This window comes from Saccoglossus kowalevskii, chromosome 1, assembly GCF_978046115.1.
Source record: "Saccoglossus kowalevskii chromosome 1, keSacKowa6.1, whole genome shotgun sequence".
In the NCBI taxonomy this organism is placed as follows: Eukaryota; Metazoa; Hemichordata; class Enteropneusta; family Harrimaniidae; genus Saccoglossus; species Saccoglossus kowalevskii.
Window position 1 is genome coordinate 19,935,038 of NC_140641.1, and position 27,062 is coordinate 19,962,099.

The window sequence follows — 27,062 nt, forward strand, 5'->3', positions numbered from 1 at the left end:
AATTTTGATGTATAATATTATGTATGATGTATGTGTGAAGTTTGAATGTAATCTGTCCAGGCATGTCTAAGATATAGGTCCGCACGCACGCACACAAAGTTCCATCCATTTTCGGACTACGTCGAACGGAGACTACAAATTCACTGATGGCTGACGCTGATGGCTGACAGACAATCACTCATATGATAAAAGTCAACAGTGGAGCTAAAAAAGAATCATGAATAAAAAATGGCCCTTTCAGTTTAGTATGTTGTCCAGCATGCATGTATTCTTTTATAATATCCACAAATAAATTGATTACTGCCAAAAATATATTTTTAGTGCTTAGTCTGTAATACTAGCTTTGATAAAAACTCCATAAATATAAAATCAAATGTATAATCCACTAGTACAACCATACATGTATTAAAGCCTATCATCTGTATTTCTTTATTCAGAGATGAAATCCAAAGAAAATCTTTTCTTTATATGTAGGTAATCCTGCATCAAGAGTGAACAAAGTTACACATTTTTCATTTAAAATTGTTAATTTACTAAATATTTTGCTTGAAAAACGGCCTAACAAATGTGGACGCCTGATTATCAGCATTTGTGACGTCACACTGGTGCTGCGGCCCACATCTGTCAGAACACCATCAAAATATTGACAGCAGCATTTTTTTTTTTAATTTAAGACAGCTATGTAGAAATATTTAAGCAGCTGCTTGTAGTGATATTATAACACATGTATGAATAAATTATTAGGAAATGTAATTTTACATACTGCATATATGAGTCAGAATTTAATGCCTGTTATTGTTGTTACTTGTGTAATGTAATTCAGAAATCATCACTGATACACACAAATCTTGTTGCCATGACAATGAATTGTTTTTATAGCATATATGTCCCTAGAAGACATTTGAGAGATTCCGATACACTGTCATATTGATTTTCGCAAGGACTAAGAATTCACTTTCAATTAGATCAATGTAGAACCATTGTCTAATGTTGTACGAGAAATAATGAGTTTGGAAAACATTTGTTTTCTATTTATTGGAGCACAAGGCTGGATCCCTGCCCCAAAATAAGTACCCACCCCCACCTAACAAGATGAGTTTTGACTTACAATTATGGTTTCCGTGTGCGAGAATAGGGGGCTTGTTTTCTAGCTTGCACAAACTATTTGCCGATTTTCCTAGATCTGATCATTCTGATGAGCTATCAAATGTTTACGCGACAAAATCAATGTTTTTACTTCATATCTTGGCAAGTTTTTAAGGTAACAGCAGACTTGAAACTTGTCTATTTCTAAATGTATTAATAATGTCCTTGCAATATTAACACAGCAAACTGACAACATTGTTACCAGTTCTATCAGCTCTGATACAAATTACTCATTTGTACAGAGTCACAATTTATTAATGGGCAATCAACTCTACCCTAAAGCAATTAATAGTATTTATTCTTGTTCTGTGAAAATTAAAAAATGACATGTAATTTCAGTGTGATATTTGTTTTCATTACAAGTTTACAGACTCAGTATTACATGGTAAAACTGTATTACAAATGAAAAACAAAGTTTTGGACACATTGGTACATGTATGTTAATAAATATTGTTAAAATAATTAACTACAAAGATATAAACATGCATTTCTAATTACGGTAAAATACTTTATTTTCACTTGGAGTTAAATTTCGCTGAGGGAATGATTCAGTGAAAATAAAATCCAGTGAATATACCTTTTTTCCTATATTTTACATTCAACTTTGCCAAAAATCAGTGAAAATAAATTCAATACAAAGCACCAAAAATGTCTTTTCAGCGAAAATTAATATCAGCTAAAATAAAGTATTTTACAGTATTACTTGTATGTTTGATTAAACGCTTGCTAATCATGAAAGCCTCTATCGATAGCTAAAATTAATGAGGAAAAAATGGCATCAACAGGCAATGTGTAATTACAAATCCATGCACGCTACTCAACATCAAACAAATACTTCATTGTGTGCTACAAAAACAACGTTTTAATTTACAATAAATCACAGTCCAGTGAGTCAACATGTAATATATGGAGCAACTCAAGTTCTCCATATTTTCTCAGTTACTCACTCTCCCATGGGTATCACATATCAGCTTTTTGAGATTAAAGCTGATTTCTATAAAAATTTTATTTTTTTAGCTTTTGCTGATTGAGTTGATATCTCCTCAAAGCCACAGCTCATGCCACATTACAGTCTAATATTGATTTAACAGTCAGTTAAGGTAGAGATGCAGTTTATTTGGCTTGCTTTTTAATTGAGTAATTAGACAATGAAGATGGTATTATATATCCAACATGTTATATATTTTCTGAAAGCTTATTATACAAACTTTGTAAAACTTGTCTTTATTTTAAATATCTAGAATGCGTTTTTGATTTTGGGTCAAAAATATGCTTTTTTGGACAAAAGTGGTTTAAAAAAAATTAGCTTAAAAACTTCAAGTCCGTTTGTGGGTAAAATTACATCACTGGATACCTTGGTATACTACTAATTCAAATGCGTCCACTCATCTCTCTAACGGCTTTCAAAGTCGCACAGCATGACCTCAAAGTTCACTCTTTTCTATTTTTGCATAATTTATATATCCATGTTAATTGCGGACTTGTTATTTTTTTTCCACTCGCCGTAATAAACTGTCCGGACGCATTTTGAAGGGGGAACACCTTGTCAATAATGTGTGAAATTTTCGAGGCAATTGGCCAAAGCGTCTATCAGCTATTTTAAATTAAAACCCAAGAATTCACCAAAAATAGAAGACGAGAAAAAGGCTAATTTGCATATTTGCGCGTTAAACCGGGAATTACTGCTTTGTCATACTTTGTCATACTTTCTAGACTATTGAAATTGAAAGTTAATGTATAGACATAGACATTTTATGTAAAATCGTTGGATCAGAACAACTGCTCTTGAATATATAAATCAGAAACACGTCATTCATACCAGTGTTTTGGTGGGGTAGGTAAAAACACGTGTCAATGCCCAGTAAACATTACGTCATCTCATGAATTATTAAACAGGGGGCGGTCCTAGGAAGGTGACCTTTTATCACGATCAAAACATCATGGCTTCTCTTCGATGTATTTTCAATAAAAAATCTACGAGTATTTCAGAGCCTGTGGTTTACCATGAAGAGTACAAAGTGGGATATTAAATTATTTATCCTCGATGATTTTTATGTAGTATTGAGAACCAACTCCAGGAAGCGAACGCACAATAATGAATAATCGCGTAATCCTAGAATCGAAACGCGAGGCACAGAAGTTTTGTTCAGCGTTTCCAATCCTATTTTTCCCACTGCAACATATTTGTTAAAAGAAATATTTGAATTCTGTTCGTTTTTTAAGAAGGCAATTTTTTTATTTTTTCCATTTTGGTAACGCCTTATTCAGGGATTTTCTAAGACAGTCGCATACAATCAGCGCACGGATGTACGTACAAAACATGCTTTTATACTACCGGCGACGGTCGCCTGCAAGAAGAGAGCTCCAGCTCCTAACGTAAAAGTTTTAAAATTTCGACCAGTTTTAAATAATTTGTGTTGGAAATTTGACATGTTTTAAGAGTGCAAAATTAAGGTGCATTTTCGAGCGGTCGAATTTTTCTGAATAGAAATCAGCAAATGAAAAAAAATAGGAGTGCTAAACAGTGTGTTCGTTAGTTTAAAAAAAAATGGAATGTCCGTCAAATTGACGTAAACTTCCCCATTTTTCACGGAAAAAGCAAAGGTCGTGGCCGAGTTGCAGGCTAAAAAACTCAAAAATCAAAAAAAAAATCATCAATCAGTAAGTATTATGACAAAGAAAACAAAACATCAGACGCGGAGAAGCGGTCAGCGCGTCAAAAGTTTGTATCTTCCCGACCCAGTGCAATATATCCGGTTAGAATCAAAGCTCACGTGTCCCTTATTTTAGGGACCAGATTCTGCCGTAAAGTCGGGATGGGATTTAGAAAAAAATAAAATAGGACTTTTAAGGTGTATTTTGGCGTCATTTTCGGACATTTCAATCATTCCTGATGCCTAAAATAGAGTCTAAGATTTACCGTAGTCATTGACGCCTATTCAAGAGTATGATGTTTATTGTGACTAGCGTGAATGGGTAAGCTTCGTTTCGACAATGAGCTGTTATCACTGTAAACAATGTTAAATTATTCTTCACATGCTCAGTTTATTTTTTGAGAACAATTATTTAAAAATAAAATCTCTCAGTCAATCAGAAACTCGGATTCACGCCTTCAGGGAAAGTCACGTTTGGACGCTCACATCGATTTTGTTTTTCGTTCGGCGGGCTGATGCCTTCAGTGTAGCTTTTGCCTCTTCCGACATAGAAATCATCTGAATCTTCTTTCTACCTCTCTTTCTTTTCACACCACGCATAATGTAATGATAAAAATTAGGAAAAAACGCTGAGGAAATATAATGTTTGGTTTGCTAGCGAGCGATAACTGATTTGAGAATAATTGCACATGCGCGTGAATTGAATGAACTATGACCCGTACAATCTCGATTTGCATATTGTCAATCAAAGGTCCTGTTATTTGATTACTCATGCAAATTAGGCAATTGGACATAAACATTGCCACGTGTGAGTGTTTTTTATTTTTAATCAGAAAATAACCAGCAATTTTAACGGTGTTCTAATAAGAATTCATTGGTCAAATTTTCACAGAATGTTCTTTAGATAAAAATCTATATAAAAAACGAAAAAAAATATTTTTGATTGAAATTCACAAATAAACTGCATCTCTACCTTAAGGAGCTTTTCACAACCAACTCTTGTGAACACTACAGTATAGTGTTGTTTTAACAGTCAATTAAGAAGCTTTTCACAACCAACTCTTGTGACACTACAGTATAGTGTTGTTTTAACAGTCAGTTAAGGGGCTTTTCATAAATCACCAGGAATATTATTAGGTCTGTGCAATAAAACAATCCACTGGCTTTCCTTTCCACTTGTCACAGGTGGAGACTTTTGTTGGAAAACAGCATGAAGACTAGTTTAATTCGAAACATAATTTATTTGGTGATAACAATATAAAGAAAAAAATTATATCAACAGCACAACATTACCTCATGCTGTGAGGTAACATCATATACACTCTCAGTACAGGTAATTGGGAAACCTTAGTAAAACTATTGCAGGCATGGTATCTATAGACGTAGTCATTTCAAATGCACTTCAATAGTAGCAGTGATCATGCAATAGATCACCTACACGTACATTCACATAAATGCCTTTCGTAATAATTCGTCATACAGAAAAATTATGACCGTTCAACGTAAAAGACATTTTAAAAATTTGTCAATATTGTTATTTCTATCACAAAGTTTAATTATTATACAGATATTATTTAATGAAATCAATTAACAATTAAGGGAAAACAATGAACCGGGGGGGGGGGGTTACCACTTCAAACACCATTGTTTATGTTATTCACGCTATTAATCTGTCTTTATGTTGGTAAGCATTCAAAATGACTTAGGTTGAAGGATTGGGGGATTCGGGGGCTTAAGGGGGGAAAAAAATTCTCAACTGAACTTCAAAAAAAATCTTCAGACATGCTTTTAGAAAGGAAATGTATGTGCCACAGTTGTGTGAAAAAAGCATGCAGTTGACCCCCCCCTAGATTGTATTGTATTTGCACTATTAGTTAAAGTACTAACAAATTCCCACTTCCGGTCCGATTAAAATACACCACGAATATTCACTTTTGAGATTTGTGGTATGTGTTGGTTCTTGGATATTTCAGCTTCGTCGTCCTGTACTTCATTTAGTAATTCAAACTTCCCAGATTGTGTCAAATCGGAGAGTTTCTTGATTTCGATATTGAAACAGTCTTGGCTTAATTATTTGCTGGGGGGGTAGGTACGTGCTCTGCAACTTGCAGCGCATGAACCTAAACATGTTAGGTAATCAAATTTACGAGAAGTTGACAATCTCTAATACCGCTAAATCGACAGTTGTTTATCAGGATTCCAGTTACACATCATTCTAGCAAGAAAAAATATTGATTACTGTTGTGCAATATTTCATTTTTGTTAGTATATTTTTATTTATTAAAACATGTAAACATTATATCTAATTGGGGAGGGTATTGCCAAGCAAGTTTATAAAATTATAAACCAATATTTTCGTAAATAACACTGACTGCGAAATACGCCTTTCAGAAGTATTACTGATGAATACTTTATATTGCAATTTCTTTCAATTTGAATTAGTTTTATTGCAATGAATTAGTAATAATAATAATGATAATAATTATTATTATTATGATAATTATTATTATTATTATTACATCTTTCTATCAGTACAGTAACAATAACAGTATACCGGTAATAAATAAGTATAAATAACGTAAATATATACATTCCTTTATTTCATTGTTGAGACTGAGTTTATACAGTTTGTTACGGACTACAATTTATCTATATTGGAAAACGGTTATGGGGATTATTAATTTCAATAAACAATATTCAACTATCCTTTGCAACACCAATAAGATCATAATGGTAATGTTTATTGGTCTTTGAAACTAGAGGCATTATCAGAGCATGGGTCTTATTTTTGGAACTCCTGCTAGGATGGTATTCCCAGAATAGTGAATAGTTTTAAAGAAACATAAAACTTTAATTCTCAACAAGGATGAAAGGACCAGTTACTGAGACAAAGCCCTACTCCCTGCGAAACCCTACAGATTACGAAACCAAATTACTGCAAAAGCCACTCACCGCGAAGCTACTAGTATTAGTACATAAATAACAAAGGTGTGTCTGTAGTTAAACTGAGTCTTACTGCTAATTATTTGTTTGTTTTTTTTTACTTACCAGTATTTCACTTTATTTAAATGTGTTAAACTAGGAAACAATATTTAAATTTAACAACAAAATGAATTGGTTTCTCCATAAAAAGTGAATATCTCTGCAACATCAAAACTGCTGAAATTAAACCTAATGTTCTGTTTCTACAGACCCAGCAACCAATCACAGCAATGTTGGCCAATGTGTGAATCTGATTGTGCAAACATTTTAATATTGATAGAACCACTCATAATTGTTATTAATTTGACTAATGAAGAAACAACATTTTTTTATTTTTTGTCACTTTATAAATAATATATAAAAAGTAGTAGTCTACTCTCAATAACAACTTGACAAAATCAGTTCCACAAAGACCCAGTATTCTTTCCACAATGGCTCAGTGTTTGAGATAAATTGCTGGTGGCCCGCCCGCTCGGCCAACAACCTTTCTGAGCCACCTTACACAGATTCTTTAGATATGCAAATAAAAAAAGAAAATCACGTGTTGTGTTATGTTAATTACAGGCAAATCTAACATTTAATCTGTGAAGAAGGAAATTGTAGTCTTATAAAATATGTATACCGGGTAATGTAAAGTTAATTTTCATTGCCAGGAATTTGCATATTTAGATGATTTAACGTCATTCATGAGGACAAAATTTCCTGAAAGTCGCTGTGACCCAAATGCTATTTCCCCGGTTACAAGAATTTGTGATTTTCACAATATTTGGTGGTTTGTAGTACAACTTTATAGGACAATAATACTGCAAAATCAGATATAAACAAGTTGTGCACTCACAGGTTTCTCCTATAATATTGAAGAAAAAACGATCGGGGAAAAAAAATCTCAGAAGCAGAAACAAATTTATTTACAGAACTACAAAATACAAAACTGTTAGGAAAGTAATTAAATACAAAGCATATGATCCTCCAATTCTCAGATTCGGTGCTGAGTTTTAAACTGCTCACCCTAATTTTTTTTTTAAAAGTGATTTTCTCATTTTATAGAGGAATCTTTAAAGTGTTTTTTTTTTTTTTTCGTTTGTGAAATAAACTTAATTGCCTAATACGAAATAGAATTTGATTCCTTAGTAGCAATTTTTAACACATCTAATTCCTAATAACTAAAAATATAGTTTACTGAGTTATTATTCTGTACAGATATATGGATTTTCTATACATGTACAGCAGGTCTACATTCATATACAAGCAACACAAGGTCAACTTCTGCCCATGACACTCAGTGACAACTGATGAAATCACAAATGACAGTAATGGTCAAGTTCACCAAAAAAACGATTTACGAGTAATTGTGAGAAACAAATGCGACTTTTATATCAGTGACAGAATGCTTACCATCAGATTATTAACTGACAAGAAGGAAATGAAAAGAGGTTTCCATGGCAACTGATAATGTCAATGTTTGAATTTTTTTCTAGGAATACATATATACAGAATAAAATAATCTCAACCTGAAGAAATACATCGTAATAATGCATATACACAAGGAAGATTTTGATATATTGAAAAAATGTGTCAACAAACAAATTGCTCTCTGATTGGTCGAACTGGGTAGCCAATCAGGCACAATTTATATTCGTATTGAGCAGCTTCAAATGAGTTTAAATTTGTTTTTCATCCCTCCCTCTCAGCCTCCCCCTACAGAATTGCACGTACCAATTAGTGACAATGGATTTCTTTATACTACAAACTCTCATTATGTACACCTCCGGCTTGAATCGACGACTTCTATAGTAATTGCAAGCCTTGTTCAATAATCTCAATTTGAAATGTCATTATCTCACAATGGACTAATGGTATACCTAAAACTGCCTTCACTTCACAATCGGCTAATATTTACATCTGGACTAATGGTATACCAAAAACTGCCTTCACTTCACAATCGGCTAATATTCACGTCTGGACTAATGGTATACCGAAAACTACCTTCACTTCACAATCGGCTAATATTCGTGTGTGGACTAATGGTATACCGAAAACTACCTTCACTTCACAATCGGCTAATATTCGTGTGTGGACTAATGGTATACTGAAAACTGCCTTCACTTCACAATTGGCTAATATTTGCATCTGGACTAATGGTATACCAAAAACTGCCTTCACTTTACAATCGGCTAATATTCGAATCTGGACTAATGGTATACCAAAAACTACCTTCACTTCACAATCGGCTAATATTCGCATCCGACTAATGGTATACCGAAAACTGCCTTAACTTCACAATCGGCTAATATTCACATCCGACTAATGGTATACCGAAAACTGCCTTCACTTCACAATCGGCTAATATTCGAATCTGGACTAATGGTATACTGAAAACTGCCTTCACTTCACAATCGGCTAATATTCGAATCTGGACTAATGGTATACTGAAAACTGCCTTCACTTCACAATCGGCTAATATTCGAATCTGGACTAATGGTATACCGAAAACTACCTTCACTTCACAATCAGCTAATATTCGAATCTGGACTAATGGTATATCGAAAACTGTCTTCACTTCACAATCGGCTAATATTCACGTCTGGACTAATGGTATACCGAAAACTGCCTTAACTTCACAATCGGCTAATATTCACATTCGACTAATGGTATACCGAAAACTGCCTTCACTTCACAATTGGCTAATATTTACATCTGGACTAATGGTATACCAAAAACTGCCTTCACTTCACAATCGGCTAATATTCACGTCTGGACAATTGGTATACCGAAAACTACCTTCACTTCACAATCGGCTAATATTCGTGTGTGGACTAATGGTATACCGAAAAATGCCTTCACTTCACAATTGGCTAATATTTGCATCTGAACTAATGGTATACCAAAAACTGCCTTCACTTTACAATCGGCTAATATTCGAATCTGGACTAATGGTATACCAAAAACTACCTTCACTTCACAATCGGCTAATATTCGCATCCGACTAATGGTATACCGAAAACTGCCTTAACTTCACAATCAGCTAATATTCACATCCGGCTAATGGTATACCGAAAACTGCCTTCACTTCACAATCGACTAATATTCGAATCTGGACTAATGGTATACTGAAAACTGCCTTCACTTCACAATCGGCTAATATTCGAATCTGGACTAATGGTATACTGAAAACTGCCTTCACTTCACAATCGGCTAATATTCAAATCTGGACTAATGGTATACCGAAAACTACCTTCACTTCACAATCAGCTAATATTCGAATCTGGACTAATGGTATACTGAAAACTACCTTCACTTCACAATCAGCTAATATTCACGTCTGGACTAATGGTATATCGAAAACTGTCTTTACTTCACTATCGGCTAATATTCACGTCTGGACTAATGGTATATCGAAAACTGCCTTAACTTCACAATCGGCTAATATTCACATCCGACTAATGGTATACCGAAAAACTGCCTTCACTTCACAATCGGCTAATATTTGCATCTGGACTAATGGTATACCGAAAACTGCCTTCACTTCACAATCGGCTAATATTCGCATCTGGACTAATGGTATACCGAAAACTGCCTTCACTTCACAATCGGCTAATATTTGAATCTGGACTAATGGTATACTGAAAACTGCCTTCACTTCACAATCGGCTAATATTCGTGCCTGGACTAATGGTATACCGAAAACTGCCTTAACTTCACAATCGGCTAATATTCACATCCGACTAATGGTATACCAAAAACTGTCTTCACTTCACAATCGGCTAATATTCACGTCTGGACTAATGGTATACCGAAAACTGCCTTCACTCCACAATCGGCTAATATTCGTGTGTGGACTAATGGTATACCGAAAACTGCCTTCACTTCACAATCGGCTAATATTCACGTCTGGACTAATGGTATACCGAAAAACTGCCTTCACTTCACAATCGGCTAATATTTGCATCTGGACTAATGGTATACCGAAAACTGCCTTCACTTCACAATCGGCTAATATTCGCATCTGGACTAATAGTATACCGAAAACTGCCTTAACTTCACAATCGGCTAATATTCACATTCGACTAATGGTATACCGAAAACTGCCTTCACTTCACAATCTGCTAATATTCGCGCCTGGACTAATGGTATACCGAAAACTGCCTTCACTCCACAATCGGCTAATATTCGTGTGTGGACTAATGGTATACCGAAAACTGCCTTCACTTCACAATTGGCTAATATTCACGTCTGGACTAATGGTATACCGAAAACTGCCTTAACTTCACAATCGGCTAATATTTGCATCTGGACTAATGGTATACCGAAAACTGCCTTCACTTCACAATCGGCTAATATTCGCATCTGGACTAATGGTATACCGAAAACTGCCTTCACTTCACAATCTGCTAATATTCGCGCATGGACTAATGGTATACCGAAAACTGCCTTCACTCCACAATCGGCTAATATTCGTGTGTGGACTAATGGTATACCGAAAACTGCCTTCACTTCACAATCGGCTAATATTCGCATCTGGACTAATAGTATACCGAAAACTGCCTTCACTTCACAATCGGCTAATATTCGCATCTGGACTAATGGTATACCGAAAACTGCCTTAACTTCACAATCGGCTAATATTCACGTCTGGACTACCGTAATGGTATACCGAAAACTGCCTTCACTTCATAATCGGCTAATATTCGCATCTGGCGAAAATAATGAAATTTTGAAACAGTGATAATGTTATATGATTGTTTAGTTTGTGAGTCATCTGCTTTCGTAAAATCCTCAGGAATACCTTTAAATTATCAAAATGAAACAATTTAACAGTGCATTTGACAAGACACGCACCCCTCTAATAAAAAGCATACATGTATAGCAATAAACTCTATACCATTATATTAAAATACTATCAAACATCTATGAGATGTTATGAATCTCGGGTGCCAGCTATAATTTGATCTAATTCCAAATAACCACATGGTGTTTTCACAATCACAATTAGATATTGAAACATCACATGGTCAATGTGTCAATTTTTAATTACATTCTCAGCAGAATAATGTCCAGCAGGCAGCAATTATAGGTTTAACGTCAACAGCTGAAATGGAGCAAGTTCATGGTGTGTGAATGTACTTTGAATATGTACTCTAACGAAAAATTCACAAATTTTGCCCAGTACCCTGAATATGTTATTGAAACGTTGATAAATTGGGCCCAGTACTCTGAATATGTAAGCAGAAGGAAGGTTGATAAAATAGGCCAAAAGTCAAATTATTTTTCCAAAATCAATGCAGTACTCGGTAATGCAAATTTATTTTTCACACTCAAAATAGCTCTACTTCCAGTACTAGGTTACTTTTCTCAAAACAGAGTTGATAATGTTCTGTATGATGAATTCTTAATTTTTGACTTGGTTATTGTTACCACAATGTTTTCGCCATATCACAAAACAATTGTATGGCAATTGCAAGAGTTATCATCTTGTCACAAATCCAATAAGGATCCTAAATAGCAAGTATCAAAGCAATTGAGCTGGCTGTTTTCAAGAAGAAGTCAAAAATTACATTTTTAACCAAAAAAGACAGATATTTGCTGAAAGAAAAAGAAATAAAGTTAATGGCAAAATGACAGTGGATTTAGTCATAGTTTAAACATACAAGGTATCGAAGCAATTGGGCTGACGCTTTTCAAGAAGTAAATTTAACAAAAGTTGACATAGATGACAGATGACAGCCGACAATTACTTATATGAACAGCTCCACTCTGACATCTTCAATGACAGCTGCGGTATTCAGAAATGTTGACAATTTTTTAAACATTTTTAAGTGATAAAACATTTTATTTCTTGGGATAAACAAATTAGCAATATTTTCAGAATTACCACAATGTTCACGCAATGTTTCATTTAATTAGCAATAGTTTAGTATACATGTACTGTAAAAACATTGTCATTTTCACGTCATTTAGGATTTCAACAATTCAATGATTGAAAGATGTTCATGAGGACAACATTTCATGAAAGTTGCTGCGAATCCATGTTTTTATAAACCCAGTAAAACTACACTGCTATCAAATTTCGTCATTTTTACTGATTGCAGGAACTGTTTTCAATTTCCTCTTCAATTTAATTTTCAGGATGCAGCCACCTACATACTTGCATTCATATTTGCTAAGAGCATCTACCGTAATCTTATAGGGAGCAAAAGTACAATTTTTCATGTTCTCCTAATTTATTTTTGAGGCCAAAATTTATAATGTCACTTTTGGTTATAAAACCAGCTGCATATTACATACCTACAGTTCATTATCATTTTTATGACATGGTAAAATAATTTCTCTAGAAATTAAATAAATATTGCAGAAACAAGCAAACATGTTTCCGTTGAAATGTATAGCCTATAATCTATTTGTTCAACATGAAACCGGAAATGAATATCAGATCACAAAAATCAAATATTGTCACATTTTGAAAAATAAACCCACAATTTTTTCCATATTTTTTTTGTCTTATAAGCAAATAGTAAATTATGTACATCTGGTTAAAAATTAAAAAAGAAAATTATAGACAAATTCATGAAAATGTACAAAATATTGTTGCACAAATAATTTGGCATAAAAATATCATGTCATTTGACAACAAATTTTATTAAAAATTATCTGAAGACGTATAAGAACAAGAATTTGATACGTCCACCATCATGTCCCAGGACGGCGATCAAGGCCTTTAATCTTTCCTGGGAATAGATTCAATCCTATAGAATAATTTATTTAAGCTTGAATTAATTTTAGCTGAAAACACATTTTGGAATTGAAGTTTATTTTCACTGATTTTTGATGAGTTGAATTTAAAATAAAAAAAAAAAAGGTATTTTTGCTGGATCTTTTTTCCACCTGATTCATACTTCCAGCAAAGATAAAGTAATTTACAGTAAAAGCAGAATTGCCGACATACACAGCTGGTAACGTACAAATCACTTCAACTTTGTAAAAGGAATGTACGGTTGAATTACATAACACCACAGGTATCCATTGCTAGTTAAAGGTGCTTGAAACATTAAGTACTACTAAGGCGCCAGAAGGGGAGTAAAACAATCTTAATGCTGTACTTGTATACAAAAACAATCCTCCATTACGTGACCCAGAATAACCTCTTATATAGGCTTATCAAAAATAAGTATTTTTTATCCAACACGACCCGTGTGAAAACCACAGCTCTACACATTTTGTGCATATTACTCGAAACTATGGCAACAACAAAACAATTATTTACCTAATAAAATTATACATTATTAATCAAAATATGTCAATCACACAAAATATAAATTCAAAATTAATTTAATAAGTTATAACGCTTAAACAGATAAACATTTTTATATTAGCTCCTCAACTCTGATGCAAATTTAATTATTATAGCAATTGCAGCCTACATCTTTCTTAAACATGGAAATCCTGATGATGAGATAAATAAATTGTGGGACAAAAATTGACCATGGAATATAGCAGCAATGCACATTCGTATTGAGGCATGGTCAGCAGAGCTAATGGTCATCTTATCATCCAAAGTAGATGTATGAATTTGCGGTAGTGCCATGAAAAATTTACATAGAACATGGGTGTACTGTCATCAACACTGCAATAGCTACGTTGTAAAGTGAGGAGAATTCGCACAAAGCGTATCATCTCTGTATCTATAGCATGTTTAATCATGGATGAACCATTTTTGTCAGCGCCTTTTTTTAAGGTTAATTTACAGCTCAATCGGTTGCGAGTAATTAAGGAGATGGTATGGTATAAAAGCAGTTTTCGAAACAATCAGTATGCTGTGATAACGCTATGTCACAACTCCTTGGTTGATCATCGCTACAGGCTTCAACTGAGTACGAGGTGTTGTCACGATCTTTTAACGCAGCAGGTTGCCTGAACACCTGGGTGGAGAAAGTATGCAATGATAGTTGCTTTTATGTGAGCGGCATGTTATATTATCATGTTGCTACTCAATCAATTACAAATATGAATATGCAACAATTTTAATGATCACATTAAAAATCAAGCATTATCAAAAATATTTTTAGCATTCACTAAATAGCTGCCATTCATTCTTTAGAATATTATTTTTGATCAAATGTCAGCCGAGACAATTCATGTATGCAGACGAAATACTGATAACTACAGTTATTTTTAACACTAGATTTGTTTGCACATTCTCACTTACAATGAAATCATAATCTATTTACTCAGATAAAGTTGTTTAATCTATTTACTCAGATCTCATATAATATGTTTACTTTAATGAGAATAAAGATATTATTTACACAAATTGTAAAGTTTGCCATTTTCCCCCAAAATAGTCCTTTTCAGTATCTGAATTATTAAATTTGAAACCAACAAAATATTTACTTCACTTCACAGTTTATTTTAGCAAAAAAACATGCACCAATTTTTTACCACACACCATGATTCAATTACAACGAGTCCCAGTTTTCAAAAAAATTAACCATATGTTGAAACATTGTTGTCAAATTCATGTGAATGTATGAATATTTTTTTTAATTAATACCAATATAAACCGGCATTTGAGGAAAAAATGATCTACTGGCACCGATAAATTCTGATGAGTTCAAGTACTGTAAATCACTGTTTTTAATTTCACTATTTTTGTTGACAAGTACAATCCACTAAACTATTAAAATCTATGTGAACATGCAAAATAACAATAACACAAGCAAATTTGTGATCTTAAAACTATTATGCTCAGAATAAAACAATATGATTTAAAACAATACTGTATGTTAAATTGACAAAAATACCATAAAACCCCCTGGAATTTCATAAGTAGAGAAGATCACAGCATGTTTGTACAAGCACATTGTTCTCAGTTCTATGATATCTCACATGACCTACAAGTTTATCGGAACATCAATAGCCTATACAAACCAATCCATCATCACACACAACACAAATGATGACAGCTATTTTTCAGGTTGAATGTCCTTCAAATAGAAGGTAATCCAACCAAGTATAGGTCAAATGAAGGTCAAGTATTCAAACTGTTGTATGAATGGTTAAAAAATCCAATTTAAAAAAAAAAAAAATCCGCTGTGAATGAACATTCAGTATGTGCATGCACGAATTGTATCAAACTGAGAATGGAACAAATTATTAGAGTTGTTATACAAAATCCTACATTTACTAAAATGCTAATTGACATTGATAGGCTAAACTTTGAACTTTACAAGTACTAATGGGGAAAAAGGCACTGCAACAAAATGAAAGTCTTGTAATCTGCCCGATATCTCACAGTTACAAAAAGCCTTGAAATGCCTGTAGCTACAGCCTAATAAAATTCATGCTTGTAAAAGGGAAGTATATGTCACCATATGACTCGTAGCAGTTTCTCAGATATAGTATTCACAAATTTAACTTTTTTTCAGATGGTTTTTAACTTATTAATGTGACAATTCTATTTCTGTCCACTGATAGAAATTGAAATTGTCTTTCGAAGCATTTAATAAATTATTATTATTATCATGAAAATCGGCTAAATTTGTTTATAATTTATGCATTTTTCAGTTTCCCATGGTAACACAGAGACAATAGAGCCACAATTGCTGAGACTAGATTGCTATGGAGAAGACGTAATATTTAATTTGTAAAATTGAGCATAGATACCAGCATTATGTTAGAGGATGAACTCATCAGAACATCATAGGATACTGACACCCATCAAACTGTTCCCAGCTAACCCTAAATAATTTCAGGTCAAGTACCAGTAAAATTCTACTGATATTGCAAATACAGTACAATTTATATGAACACATTATGTTTAAATCTGGTGCAATTTCTGGCAAACCGCTTATTTTTTGCTGATGGGTATTTTCGAAATTTGGTGAATTGATGGCATTCATGAAGGAAAAAATTCCCAAAAGTCGCTAACACTTCCTGTGGTAGAACCTTCAAAAAATTTAAACTATTAAATCTCACAATTTACACCCACTCGCGAAATTCATGAAAATTTGTCTTCTGCTAATTGGAAGCAATTTACAGTAAATTTACAGCAATGTTATTAATATTGTATTATAGAAAGCATACATTCATTATCTGTAGATGTTTGAGCAATTAATTTAGTATTGTTAATAATTTAATCTTAAAATAGCTGTTGCATTTATCTATCTGCTTTATTGTTCTTCTTCATCACCAGTGAGATTTGCAGGTCACTTTGAACCCTTAATCTGCCAACAACATGTAATTTTACAATGCCTTGACAAGGTAAATCTTAAATCTTGAGCGTTTTTGCAGAGACTCTCTTTTAGAGGCTCTATGGTTTCTGTAATGAAACTAGTGATAAAATGCTCACAGTTAAAACTTGGTGAACATCGAACTGATCAAATGCGTGGGTATGCGTGTTTCGGAAAGCCAGTTCAATAGCAGGTATCGCAGATTTTGTATTGTGCGAGACAGCTTCATTATCACCTATGAATTGATGTATACAAACTGTGGCTTGAAGAGGCAGTCTTTGTGTACGGTATGTATTATAAATGTTAACCAGGATTTAGCAAGTATGAACCTCACAAGAAATGTCACAATCCACTATTTCAAGTGTTGCCATGTTTTCAAAGTCAAAACATTCCAAGTAAGATATATAGCCGTATCTAGTTTATAAAAATAATATACTTTAAAAGGCCATCTTGCTACTGCATGTACACATGAACATTTTTTTTAATATAAAATGTTTATAAATGTATTATGAATTACAAATGATGTTGACCAATCAAAATGACCAATCACAACATTCTAGTAGATGCATATGTCCCATGTAGAATACCTTTTGCTTGTAGGTAGTAAATGAACAATAACTGAAAGAAACCCACAAAAACGAGTTTGTAATAATGTTAATCAAAGGATTATAGCCAATAAAATCCTCTTCACCAGGATTTGAATGAAACCCCGGTCATCCGGGATAAATGTTTTATAAATATTTTATAAATTTCCATTAAAGACATTCGTATTTGTGCCTTCATGAAATGGATCGAGTGCAATGTAAAAGTGTTGAAATTTCCTCCGACCAAAAATGCGGTTGAATTACTTTAGCATAACGACCCAGTTTCGAATACCAAAAATAGACGAATTACTACACGCAATGACCAACTGGCATGCTGGTAAAAAACCTCGGGAGAAGATTGCGCAGTGACGTTGGTCTACACACGCCCGAACGAGTAATTAAACATGGTTTACCACAGCTTCTATAATTTGTAAACACTTGGAGTAATTCAGAACTCGTGATTCCTCCGACATCGTCAAGTTGTATGTGTCTCCCAGCGCCTCATTCCACTACCAACAGCCACAGTCCCTCTATCACCGGTCTCGAAACGCCTATTGTCTTAGGGGGGATTAGCAATAAACATCCAGTGAGTGCGTGTAGCGGTTGTTGGCGTCGCATAGTCACGTGACAGTATAGCGTCGCTTTCCATTTTGGACAACGTATGATCGAGGGCTCCGTATTTTATTCCTTGCTCTTAGCTGTAAAATTTCATATATTTAACAACTTTTTGTTATTACCGAAGCGAAATACCATTAGTTAACAGGTGAGTTATTATCCATTCTTTCATTTCGAATATTTCGTAGTTTTTTCGATCTTGAAAATTTGACCTCGATTTTCTGACCTCCATTTTGTCAAAAAGTTCATCGCTCAAAACATGTCGGTAGTTTTTCGGTTCCCTTTTCTCGCTTGATATGCTAGCAAAATCTTCAACTCGCATCGTTTTGGCGGGTGGAAGTGTATTTGCTTCGAGTGGGAGTGTTTATATCGTATTATTTTTTGTCGAATTCTTGAAAACTGTGTGATCTTGGTTATTCACATACGACCAAACATCCTGAGAATAGTCGATTGTTGCGATAATGGGTCGTGTTTTTTAAATCAGATATTCTTACGTTATGATCACTAAATTCACTATTTTATGTGCTGTTGAAGGTGCCATTCACGGTAAAAGATGTTCTGTGCTGCCAACATTTTTTTTGTGTCCCGAAAAATAGATTTTCTGTGTGTGTTTTTCGAAACTCGTGGTTCAACTCGACGCCATTTTAGATACCGAACTGTGCGTAAATACATCAACGAGAGTTTCTCGTTTCGGTTCCTTTTTTGAGAATAATACAAATCCGGTGTAGATAATAATACCCAATACTGGTTGTTATGAAGATTAACAAATGAGTTGTGGGGTTAAGGTATATTTGGGTATCTGCTGTTTCGTTATATTCGGTGAAATATCTTTGTTTACATTTTTATTTTATTTTTATATTGTCAGACGAGAACGTGCAGCTGTTGAAGCCATACAAGCTCTTGACAACCATGCCTCGTAAGAAGAACAGTTTTCGGAGGCCCAAGAGTTACTACAAGCAATTTGAAAAAAAAGTCCAGTGAATGTGATGACTTTTCACAATCGCATGTTACCATTGCTAATGATGCTACAATGCAACATGTAAGAATTAAATGTGGAAGTTATTATATTCTCAAAGTGCTGGAAATGCTATGTGTCTTAGTAAACAAACGGTTGATGAATTGAAAATGACTGGTGAGTTGAGTCGCACTTATTTTTATTTTATGTGAAATTGTTATTCACTGTAAAGTTTTCCAGAAATTGGTAATATGCTAGTAATTTAAAATTTATCTTACGAGTTATTTTTGTTTTGTTTTTCCCAGTGCATTCTTTTGTAGAAGTATCTAAATACCTACTAAACCATGGAGTGGATTTTATATTGAGTGAGAGGTTCCGTCAAGACCCACTACAAGCCCACTTCAGTAAGCATCGGCACAGAGGAGGAGGAGCAAATAACCACCCAACAGTTATGGCTTTTGGGTATCAAGAGAATGTCATCAGACTTCAAAAATCTTATCACATGCAGTGCATCACAGGCAATACAGGGAGACACAAGAGAAGGCCCTTACAGCATATAGTAGATGATACTCCTCCTCTTCTCTTTCCAAACAGAAGTGTTAGTATTTCTGTTTTTGAAAACAATGTAAAATAGTAAAAAAACAAGATATACTAATATATTGCTGTTTTTTGTATTTATTGTTAGATGTAAATAAGTTATAAATAAATAAATAAATACAAATTTTAATTAATTTTGCTTTTGTGCTTTCATTGCCATTTTCTTTAAGTTGTAGGGAATGTAATCAGCAAAATATCTGAGTGCCTGCTCTTCCTCAATACTTAGTTCACTTGTGCTTGCTGCTTCAACTGTTTCAGACTGGTAGTCCATGGTGTCCCTTCGGGTTCTTGCCAACACTGCAAAGTTAAAAATGCATGTTCTGAACAGTTCATCTATATCTGTGTCACTGGGCCGAAAATCCATAAATACATTAATTATGTCATCTGTGGTTTTTCTGTCTACCCACATATTAAAAAAAGCATGCCAAACCATCTTGTGGTGTAAGGCCTTTGCAACAACAATTTGTTATACACTGCTGGGTCTGGTAAAACCTGAAACGGAAAAACTTAATTATTGCACATGGTAATTGCATTTTTTAAATTACTATATTTTTATTTTAGGATATTACAATGCTCTTCCTTCATGGATACTAGATGGCTAGTAATAATTCATATTCAGTACATTTGAGTTGAAAAAAATATTTATTAAGCTTATCTAAAAAAAATAATCAGGCCCACAAAAAATTCTTTGAGCCTATCTTAAAAAAAATTATAACGTGGCTCTATGGAGATTAAACCTGTAATAAAAAAATGTCTACCTGATCTGCTGTGTTCTTCACTGGACCTTCTTTTCACAGATTGTATATTGCCAGTTTGCTAGTGTTCAGGAACTGAAAACAATGTAATATAACCATGAAGTATACAGATTACCATAGATAGAAACTAAAACTTATAAATAAATATATTCATAATAAATCATTCATATTTTCATATTCGTCAAGACATCGTGAGGATTTTCGGTCAACAATACTCATTCACACTTTCACAAGAGGCGACAAGTTGGTAGTGATGTCGACTTCATGTTATCGTGTCTGCCCAGTTTGATTCATACACGGCGAGTCTGCCGACCCAAATAAAAAGCAATAGGCTCTTTTTCGTATAATTATTGTACTCAAATTTATTGCCTCCTCCTTGCCCAAGATATTGTCACAGGAGCGCCGTGAAACGGAAGTACATGCAATCTCAGACAACTAATAATCGTTGGAGATGCAACCAGCTGCCTGATGCAACTGTGCTAAAAATATGAAAAAAAATTCGAACAACATTTAGACCAAACATTTACTAATTCCCCTCGATCATACAGCAATAGTAACGGACATACCTTTGACGTTTGTATCATGAACATTTTTCATGTGCCCCTTGAAGCCACTTAAACTTTTGTACTGCTTGTCGCAAGTCGGGCAGACGTAGACGAAATTTCTCCGTTTAGCAGATTCGCGTACATGTACTTTCATATCGTCTGGAACATCGGCAGCATTAGAGGGGAAAAAGTCTTCCTGTCCCATCACAAAATCCCATTCGATATCTTCGTCCTCGAAGCCAACAAAATCATTTCCGTACTTCCACGACATGCTGCTCAAAAATCGACTTCCAATGTTTTGATTCTGGTTCTGAAAACTTCTGCGCAACCGCACAATTTTTTTTCGCAAAGCATGTCGGGTAAATCATTAATGGTAATGATATGCGGGTCAACTTGAAGATGACCCCTGACAAGTTGCGTCAACTGCGGATTACGTATAGGTGTCAATGGTTTATTTACCCGCTACGCGCAATAGGACAATAGGACAGCGGCCGTTTCGAGACCGGTGATAGAGGGACTGTGCAACAGCGCTATGCGAGGCTGAGTGCTGGACTTGATTTGGTGTTGTTGACATTTGTAAATTAGACAAAGAGGAGAAAACCCTACTTAGCGGAATAACAATGTCCAATGAAGGAGTGGTAACATAAGATAAACACTGTTTCTAAAGAATCTTTGTTACTGAATGGTCACGATAAAAGAGGGTTGGGTATTTAGATCCAGGGTTGGGTCAATCCGGTCGAACATCCGTTCAATTCAGTCACATATCACTGTCTGAACTTCGATTCTGGTTTTAGGATGGGGGAAACACGCGTTTGGTAAAAGTACTTACCAAAATAATGAAGTTGAAGATGAACAACATGTACTTCGAGCACTTGTAGCAACCGCCTGCCATTTTGATGTATTTGGGAAACAACGCTGTCAAATATGTACCGTAATTCTATACACCAACTTTTTGCAATGTGTGTCTATGAGAGCTGAAAGCAGCGAGAGTGGATTATTCCATTGGCCGCACGGGGTGCAACAGCTCAACAAAGAGGAGTTTTCAGAGATTTACTCGATAATCGATAATTTGTGGAAAATAAGAAAACTCATCATATTGAATAAAGTGTCTACTCATTATAATTATTACGTAGCAAGTTTGCATAAAAACAATTATGTCATTAAATGACTAAATGTTTTATCAATCGATGCTCGTGCCACTGCGATAACGCCATTCATTAGTTTTGTAATAAATCTTAGAGACAGAATCTTAAATAGCCGTGTTTGTATAATAATTACATTATTTTCAGCGGCGACAAGTTATTTTATGTTTTATACATTATGTGAGGGCGCTATTTAATGTTGATGTGACACTTAAAAGCCACTGAAAATAAAATGTCATTTATCGTTTCCAAAATAAATGTAACCAGGCTTACTTTTATTTATCAGTCCGCATTCGCTTATCTGTCAATATTGCGTTTTGTTATTCCGCGTATACTCGCTTGTTTTAATTGAATATAAGAACAGTATATATACATTGATATATTTGTATTAACTATAGAATATTTACTTTTACATTGTATTTATTTTGAATGTTTTTTTGTGTGTGTGCTTTTCTATATACTGTAAATGTATAATTAATAAATTATTCACTGGGTTTTAATTTTGCTATTTTCGCTGATAAATAAAATTTGCTAAATTAAATCTATGTGAACATGTAAAATAACAATAAAACTCATTGCTTTCTTGACAAATTCGTGAAATTCAAACATAGTGAATATGCAAAAAAAAATCAAAATAGTGAAATAACAAGTTTGACAGTATGCGCATCGTATATGTAAATGTGTAATGTATTTCATTGCGGAGCCTGTAATTGAGAGTTTAATCCCGGTGGTCCTCCGAATGAATATAATAATAAAAAAAACAAAAGAAGCAGCCCTAGTCGCCACAGTAGCACATGTGGGAAAAAAAACTACAAATCCTACAAACTTCGATCGTGATATTCGGGATGCAATTAGTTTAAAGATCAATCTGTCAATCCCAGGGATTGTACCACATAATGATGGGAACCAGTATTTACGCTACAAATCTGTCTTTTATTTCCTTTTTGTAAGCATGTACGAGTAAGTCAATTGGTTGAGAATTTCAAAATATAATATTTGCCTCTAGGCGGCGCCATTCACGGGAATGTACTAATATTATGTGAGACGAAATAAAACCACGATTAATTTTGTCCATTACTGACCATCCCCTAACACGTCAATAATATGTTAATATGTATGTGTTAATTTAGAAGTCAGTTAAAATACATACCAAACCATCGTCGTTGGTCTTATAAAATTAATATTAATTAAAGGGCGGTGGTCGTCGTGCAGCATGTGTTCGAATTTCATGTAAATAAACAATGTACTTTACACGCGTTGTATACGTCGCTGTGAGTCCCATATAGAACAGGACGCGGCGCGACGACCTTTAATGTTAGACAAATAGGTACGCAATTATGCATGTATATGTTGTAGATGGTAATGAAAGTTGACGTTGGCGTTCGAAAAGTTAATGAAGTAAAATCATGTACCTATATCGTGATCTCAGACAGCTAAAGAATTTTTTAGTGGTCTGAGTCGTGATATACTACATTAAAAACGTAATTTCGTTGAAATAACTTAAAATTGTAATGTATGTAATTTTACAACTGGGTGATCGTTTCTTCTGGTAATTGGATATGGTCGATTCCCGTAGACTATTTGGGTCAATAGCTATTTCAGAAACAAGAAGATCGTACAAGTGTATGTATGTAATTACTGTGTTGTTATACAACGTCTACTCCACGCCATTTATGATCTCGCTCAAGTCGAATATATATCGAATAATATTACAACCGCATTAAAAATACTAAAAATGTTTTCCTTAAAGAAGCATTTCAGTTAATAAAAGCCTAAAAACTAAGTGGTATTTAGAAATTACAGACTTGCTGAAGAATATTAAACAGGAATGTTTAATTAATAAAAGTGATAAATTAACTCCAATAGACATAAATATCATCAAGTCCAACCTCAAACATAAATTTACATCCCATTGGAAAGAAGAAATCCATAGTGATATTCGTGAAAAGTCTGAGGGAAAAAACAAACTCAGAACTTACAGAACATTTAAATTCAACATCAGTATGGAATCATATCTCATCAATATCAAAAACATTGATTTGAGAACGAGTCTGGCTAAGTTCCGTCTAAGTGACCATGCCCTCAAAATTGAGACTGGCAGACACAATTGTACTCCACTCAGTAACAGGGTTTGTGACATGTGTAACCAAGATACCGTTGAAAATGAATTTCATTTTATGGTGGAGTGTCCCAAATACAGTAATAGACGTAGTGTTCTGTTTGATACAGCGGCTGATGTGACTCCTTTCACAACCTGCCTCCTGAAGAACAATTCACTGCACTGTTAAATAATGATAATATTGTCATCCAGGTAGCACAGTATAGTGCTTTGAAATTAGACAACACATTTTGGATTAATTGAAGGGGGTTGTTTTATTATTTTTTTAGATTAGTTTTTTTTTTATTACTTCCTTATTAGTGTATTGGTGCTGTATACTTTTACTATTATCTGTAACCATTGCCACTCTCTCCGGGAGTGAGTACGTGTTAATAAATAAATAAATTGAATTGAAACGCCCTCATCGGATATAAACTCTGAACTTCAGGATAATCATTTCGGGCATGCGCAGTGCGTTGAGAATCTTCGTGAAGCTTCCGAATACAGCCGAAACACGTAAGCCGATTAACTGTGACATTGTACAGCGTGTTTGCAAACTAATTACAATGTGTACTGAGTAAACAAATCCAAAGCACCATGAAGCCAGCGGAAACAATAGCGTCCTCACGCCTTCTCTTTTGTACCTCCATGGGATAATGTACTTCATTGTTTTCCCCGGCATACCGTACCCTGCAGCATGTCTCACAAATACCATCGCGCCCTCTGATGACAAAGCGCTTCTGTAACGCCAAAATTACTTCTGCTTTTCCATTGCTTTTCCCAAAAATAAGCTCAAGGAAATCACCGCCTTTTAGTGTTGTATTTTCGAAAAAACATGTGACGTTTACACCCGGTAATAATCTGTGCTATTACGGTTCAACTCAGCGATGAGACTAGATAGTGCCAATAATAATGGCGTCATTTTGCCGGAAATTTTCAAATGGGCAATTTCCATTAAGCAGATTTTCCTATTTTCCTAGTTTTGGTGTGTTGTAATCAATTATAACGGGACAAATTATTTCTAGACTGTGAATATAGTGTAACATCAATGAGACCCTGAAATGTTCTGTTGCCACCTACGGCAATCCGAAACCAATTTGAACGCCACATAAATTTTTCCAGAGTATTAACAATTTTGTAAATTGTAACCAAATAATAATTTTGAATCACAAACAGGGCTCAGCCATTAACCATGAAAAAGTCATGCACGTTGAACATAAGTTGTCTTTGCCGTTAATTCGTTAATTATCCTGTGCCGAGCACCGCCACCCACGTCACGTTATTTTCGTTCATCATAATCACAACTACGTCAATACAAAGTCGTTATAACTACTCTAAGGCTACACTCAGTAATCCATGTGATCCGAGTTAAACTCAAAAGCAATTTATTTGTATTTGCAGAGTCGTCTCGACACATTTGTCTTAATTAAAGCTTTCTTCGCCGCGTATTCCTGCGAGCACAACTTGAATAGCCCTTCATCTGGTGTGTAATTTTAGTAGTTCAGAAGTTGCCGTCACAGAACGCCGCGCAGTGCGGCTCGGGTTAGTCATTTCTCTGCTGATATAAGTAGGGAGGTGTTTTGAGGGAGGAGAGTTTATAAAAAAAAAAAAAAAGACACTGGAAATAAAATACATGGGAACTACTACATGTAAAAATGAGAAAAAATGTCAAACTGCTTGTTGAAGGCAAGCAAGCCTAAGATCTGCTCCTGAGACAGCTCCCGAATTTTAACTTTTTCACCCTGTATTTTAAGGTTTGCCTCTTCAGAATTCTGTTGTATTCGTAGTAAGATTTCACGACATTGCTTGAATGGACGTACAACATACATAGTACACGGGACAGTCAGAATAATTACTTGTCCCGAACTGAAGCTGATTCGACCGCATTGGTAGTCATCGCATAAGTCCATTTCAGACCAGCTGTTTTTCTCAAAATCCCACTTACGAATCGAAAGTTAGGTTTTTCTTTGCTGCATTTAATTGAAATGTTTAAAAAAACAAGCATGGTATGAAATTGCAAACAGTGCACGATTTTGAACATAAACACTGAAAATTATATTCGTGCAGCTATTGCGGAGAGTCGAACTTGATGGTCTGAAGTCAAACTCAGTAAAATCGTGTATGAGGGCGTAATTCTGACAAATCTTATTTGGACCGTGAAGTGCGATCGTTGGGAATGTTATAATATCGTTAAAATAAATGTATACGAAGTACCCCGGCACACACTCTGAGTACCTCTCCCAAATGCAGTGATGTGTTAAATAAAAAAATCACAATTTATTTTGCTATTTTTGAAATATATATTCTGTGACTTATATCCATGCCTAAAATGATACACATCCCACAAATTCGGGATTCATTTTGAATTAAATTACTCCACTTCATGAACTGTAAATTCAATTTGCAACAATTTCAGAATTATGGATTTACTAGAGAATTACGTAAACTAATTTAACTTTAGTGTTCCATTTAACATGTCGAAAGTGTATGTTCCCAGTGGGTCATAAATTCATGGTACTTTTCCAGAGTATATCGAAATTCGGTGATTGACCCCGACCTAAATTCAAAAGTGTCATCTTCCCGGGCCTCTCAGTAGACGTTATTGAAAAGAGTGTTAGCGCCTGGCGCCATAACTATCGTCATCTGCCCTTGAACATGCGCAAAAACCGGAAAGCTGTCTCCATTTTTATGAGTGTGTGGTGTTCAATTTACCTGATTAAAAAGCAAAAAACTGTCATTACTTCCGGTTCCTATCATTTCTCC

At 34.5% G+C, this 27,062-nt stretch overlaps 2 protein-coding genes across 4 annotated transcripts in view; one reads left to right on the forward strand and one right to left on the reverse strand.

Annotated features, from left to right (window-relative positions):
- The window catches only part of LOC100368405 (CD9 antigen-like), a 91,814-nt gene that overhangs the window by 47,431 nt on the left and 17,321 nt on the right, over positions 1-27,062 (reverse strand). Inside the window, exon 1 of one of the 3 annotated variants that reach the window (XM_085499771.1) lies at positions 21,889-22,043. The exons of 1 other annotated variant lie outside the window; for it this stretch is intronic. In XM_085499771.1, the coding sequence (XP_085355897.1) occupies positions 21,889-21,951 (63 nt within the window). In that variant the 5' untranslated portion in view covers positions 21,952-22,043. Of the gene's footprint in view, positions 1-18,005; positions 18,165-21,888; positions 22,044-27,062 lie in introns of those variants that run through there. One more of the 3 variants, XM_085499772.1, reaches the window with a different exon arrangement.
- LOC100368201 (uncharacterized) lies at positions 19,116-19,817 on the forward strand. Its single transcript, XM_002739368.4, has 2 exons — positions 19,116-19,339; positions 19,468-19,817. The coding sequence occupies exons 1-2, from the start codon at positions 19,258-19,260 to the stop codon at positions 19,794-19,796; spliced, it is 411 nt and encodes a 136-aa protein (XP_002739414.1). The 5' UTR covers positions 19,116-19,257; the 3' UTR covers positions 19,797-19,817.

What these genes read in the sequence shown, in the direction of transcription:
- LOC100368201 (XM_002739368.4), top strand. Translation starts at nt 19,258, where the DNA reads ATGTGGAAGTTATTATATTCTCAAAGTGCTGGAAATGCTATGTGTCTT. An exon ending in TGATGAATTGAAAATGACTG is followed by an intron (nt 19,340 to 19,467) that starts GTGAGTTGAGTC and finishes TGTTTTTCCCAG; the next exon opens with TGCATTCTTTTGTAGAAGTA.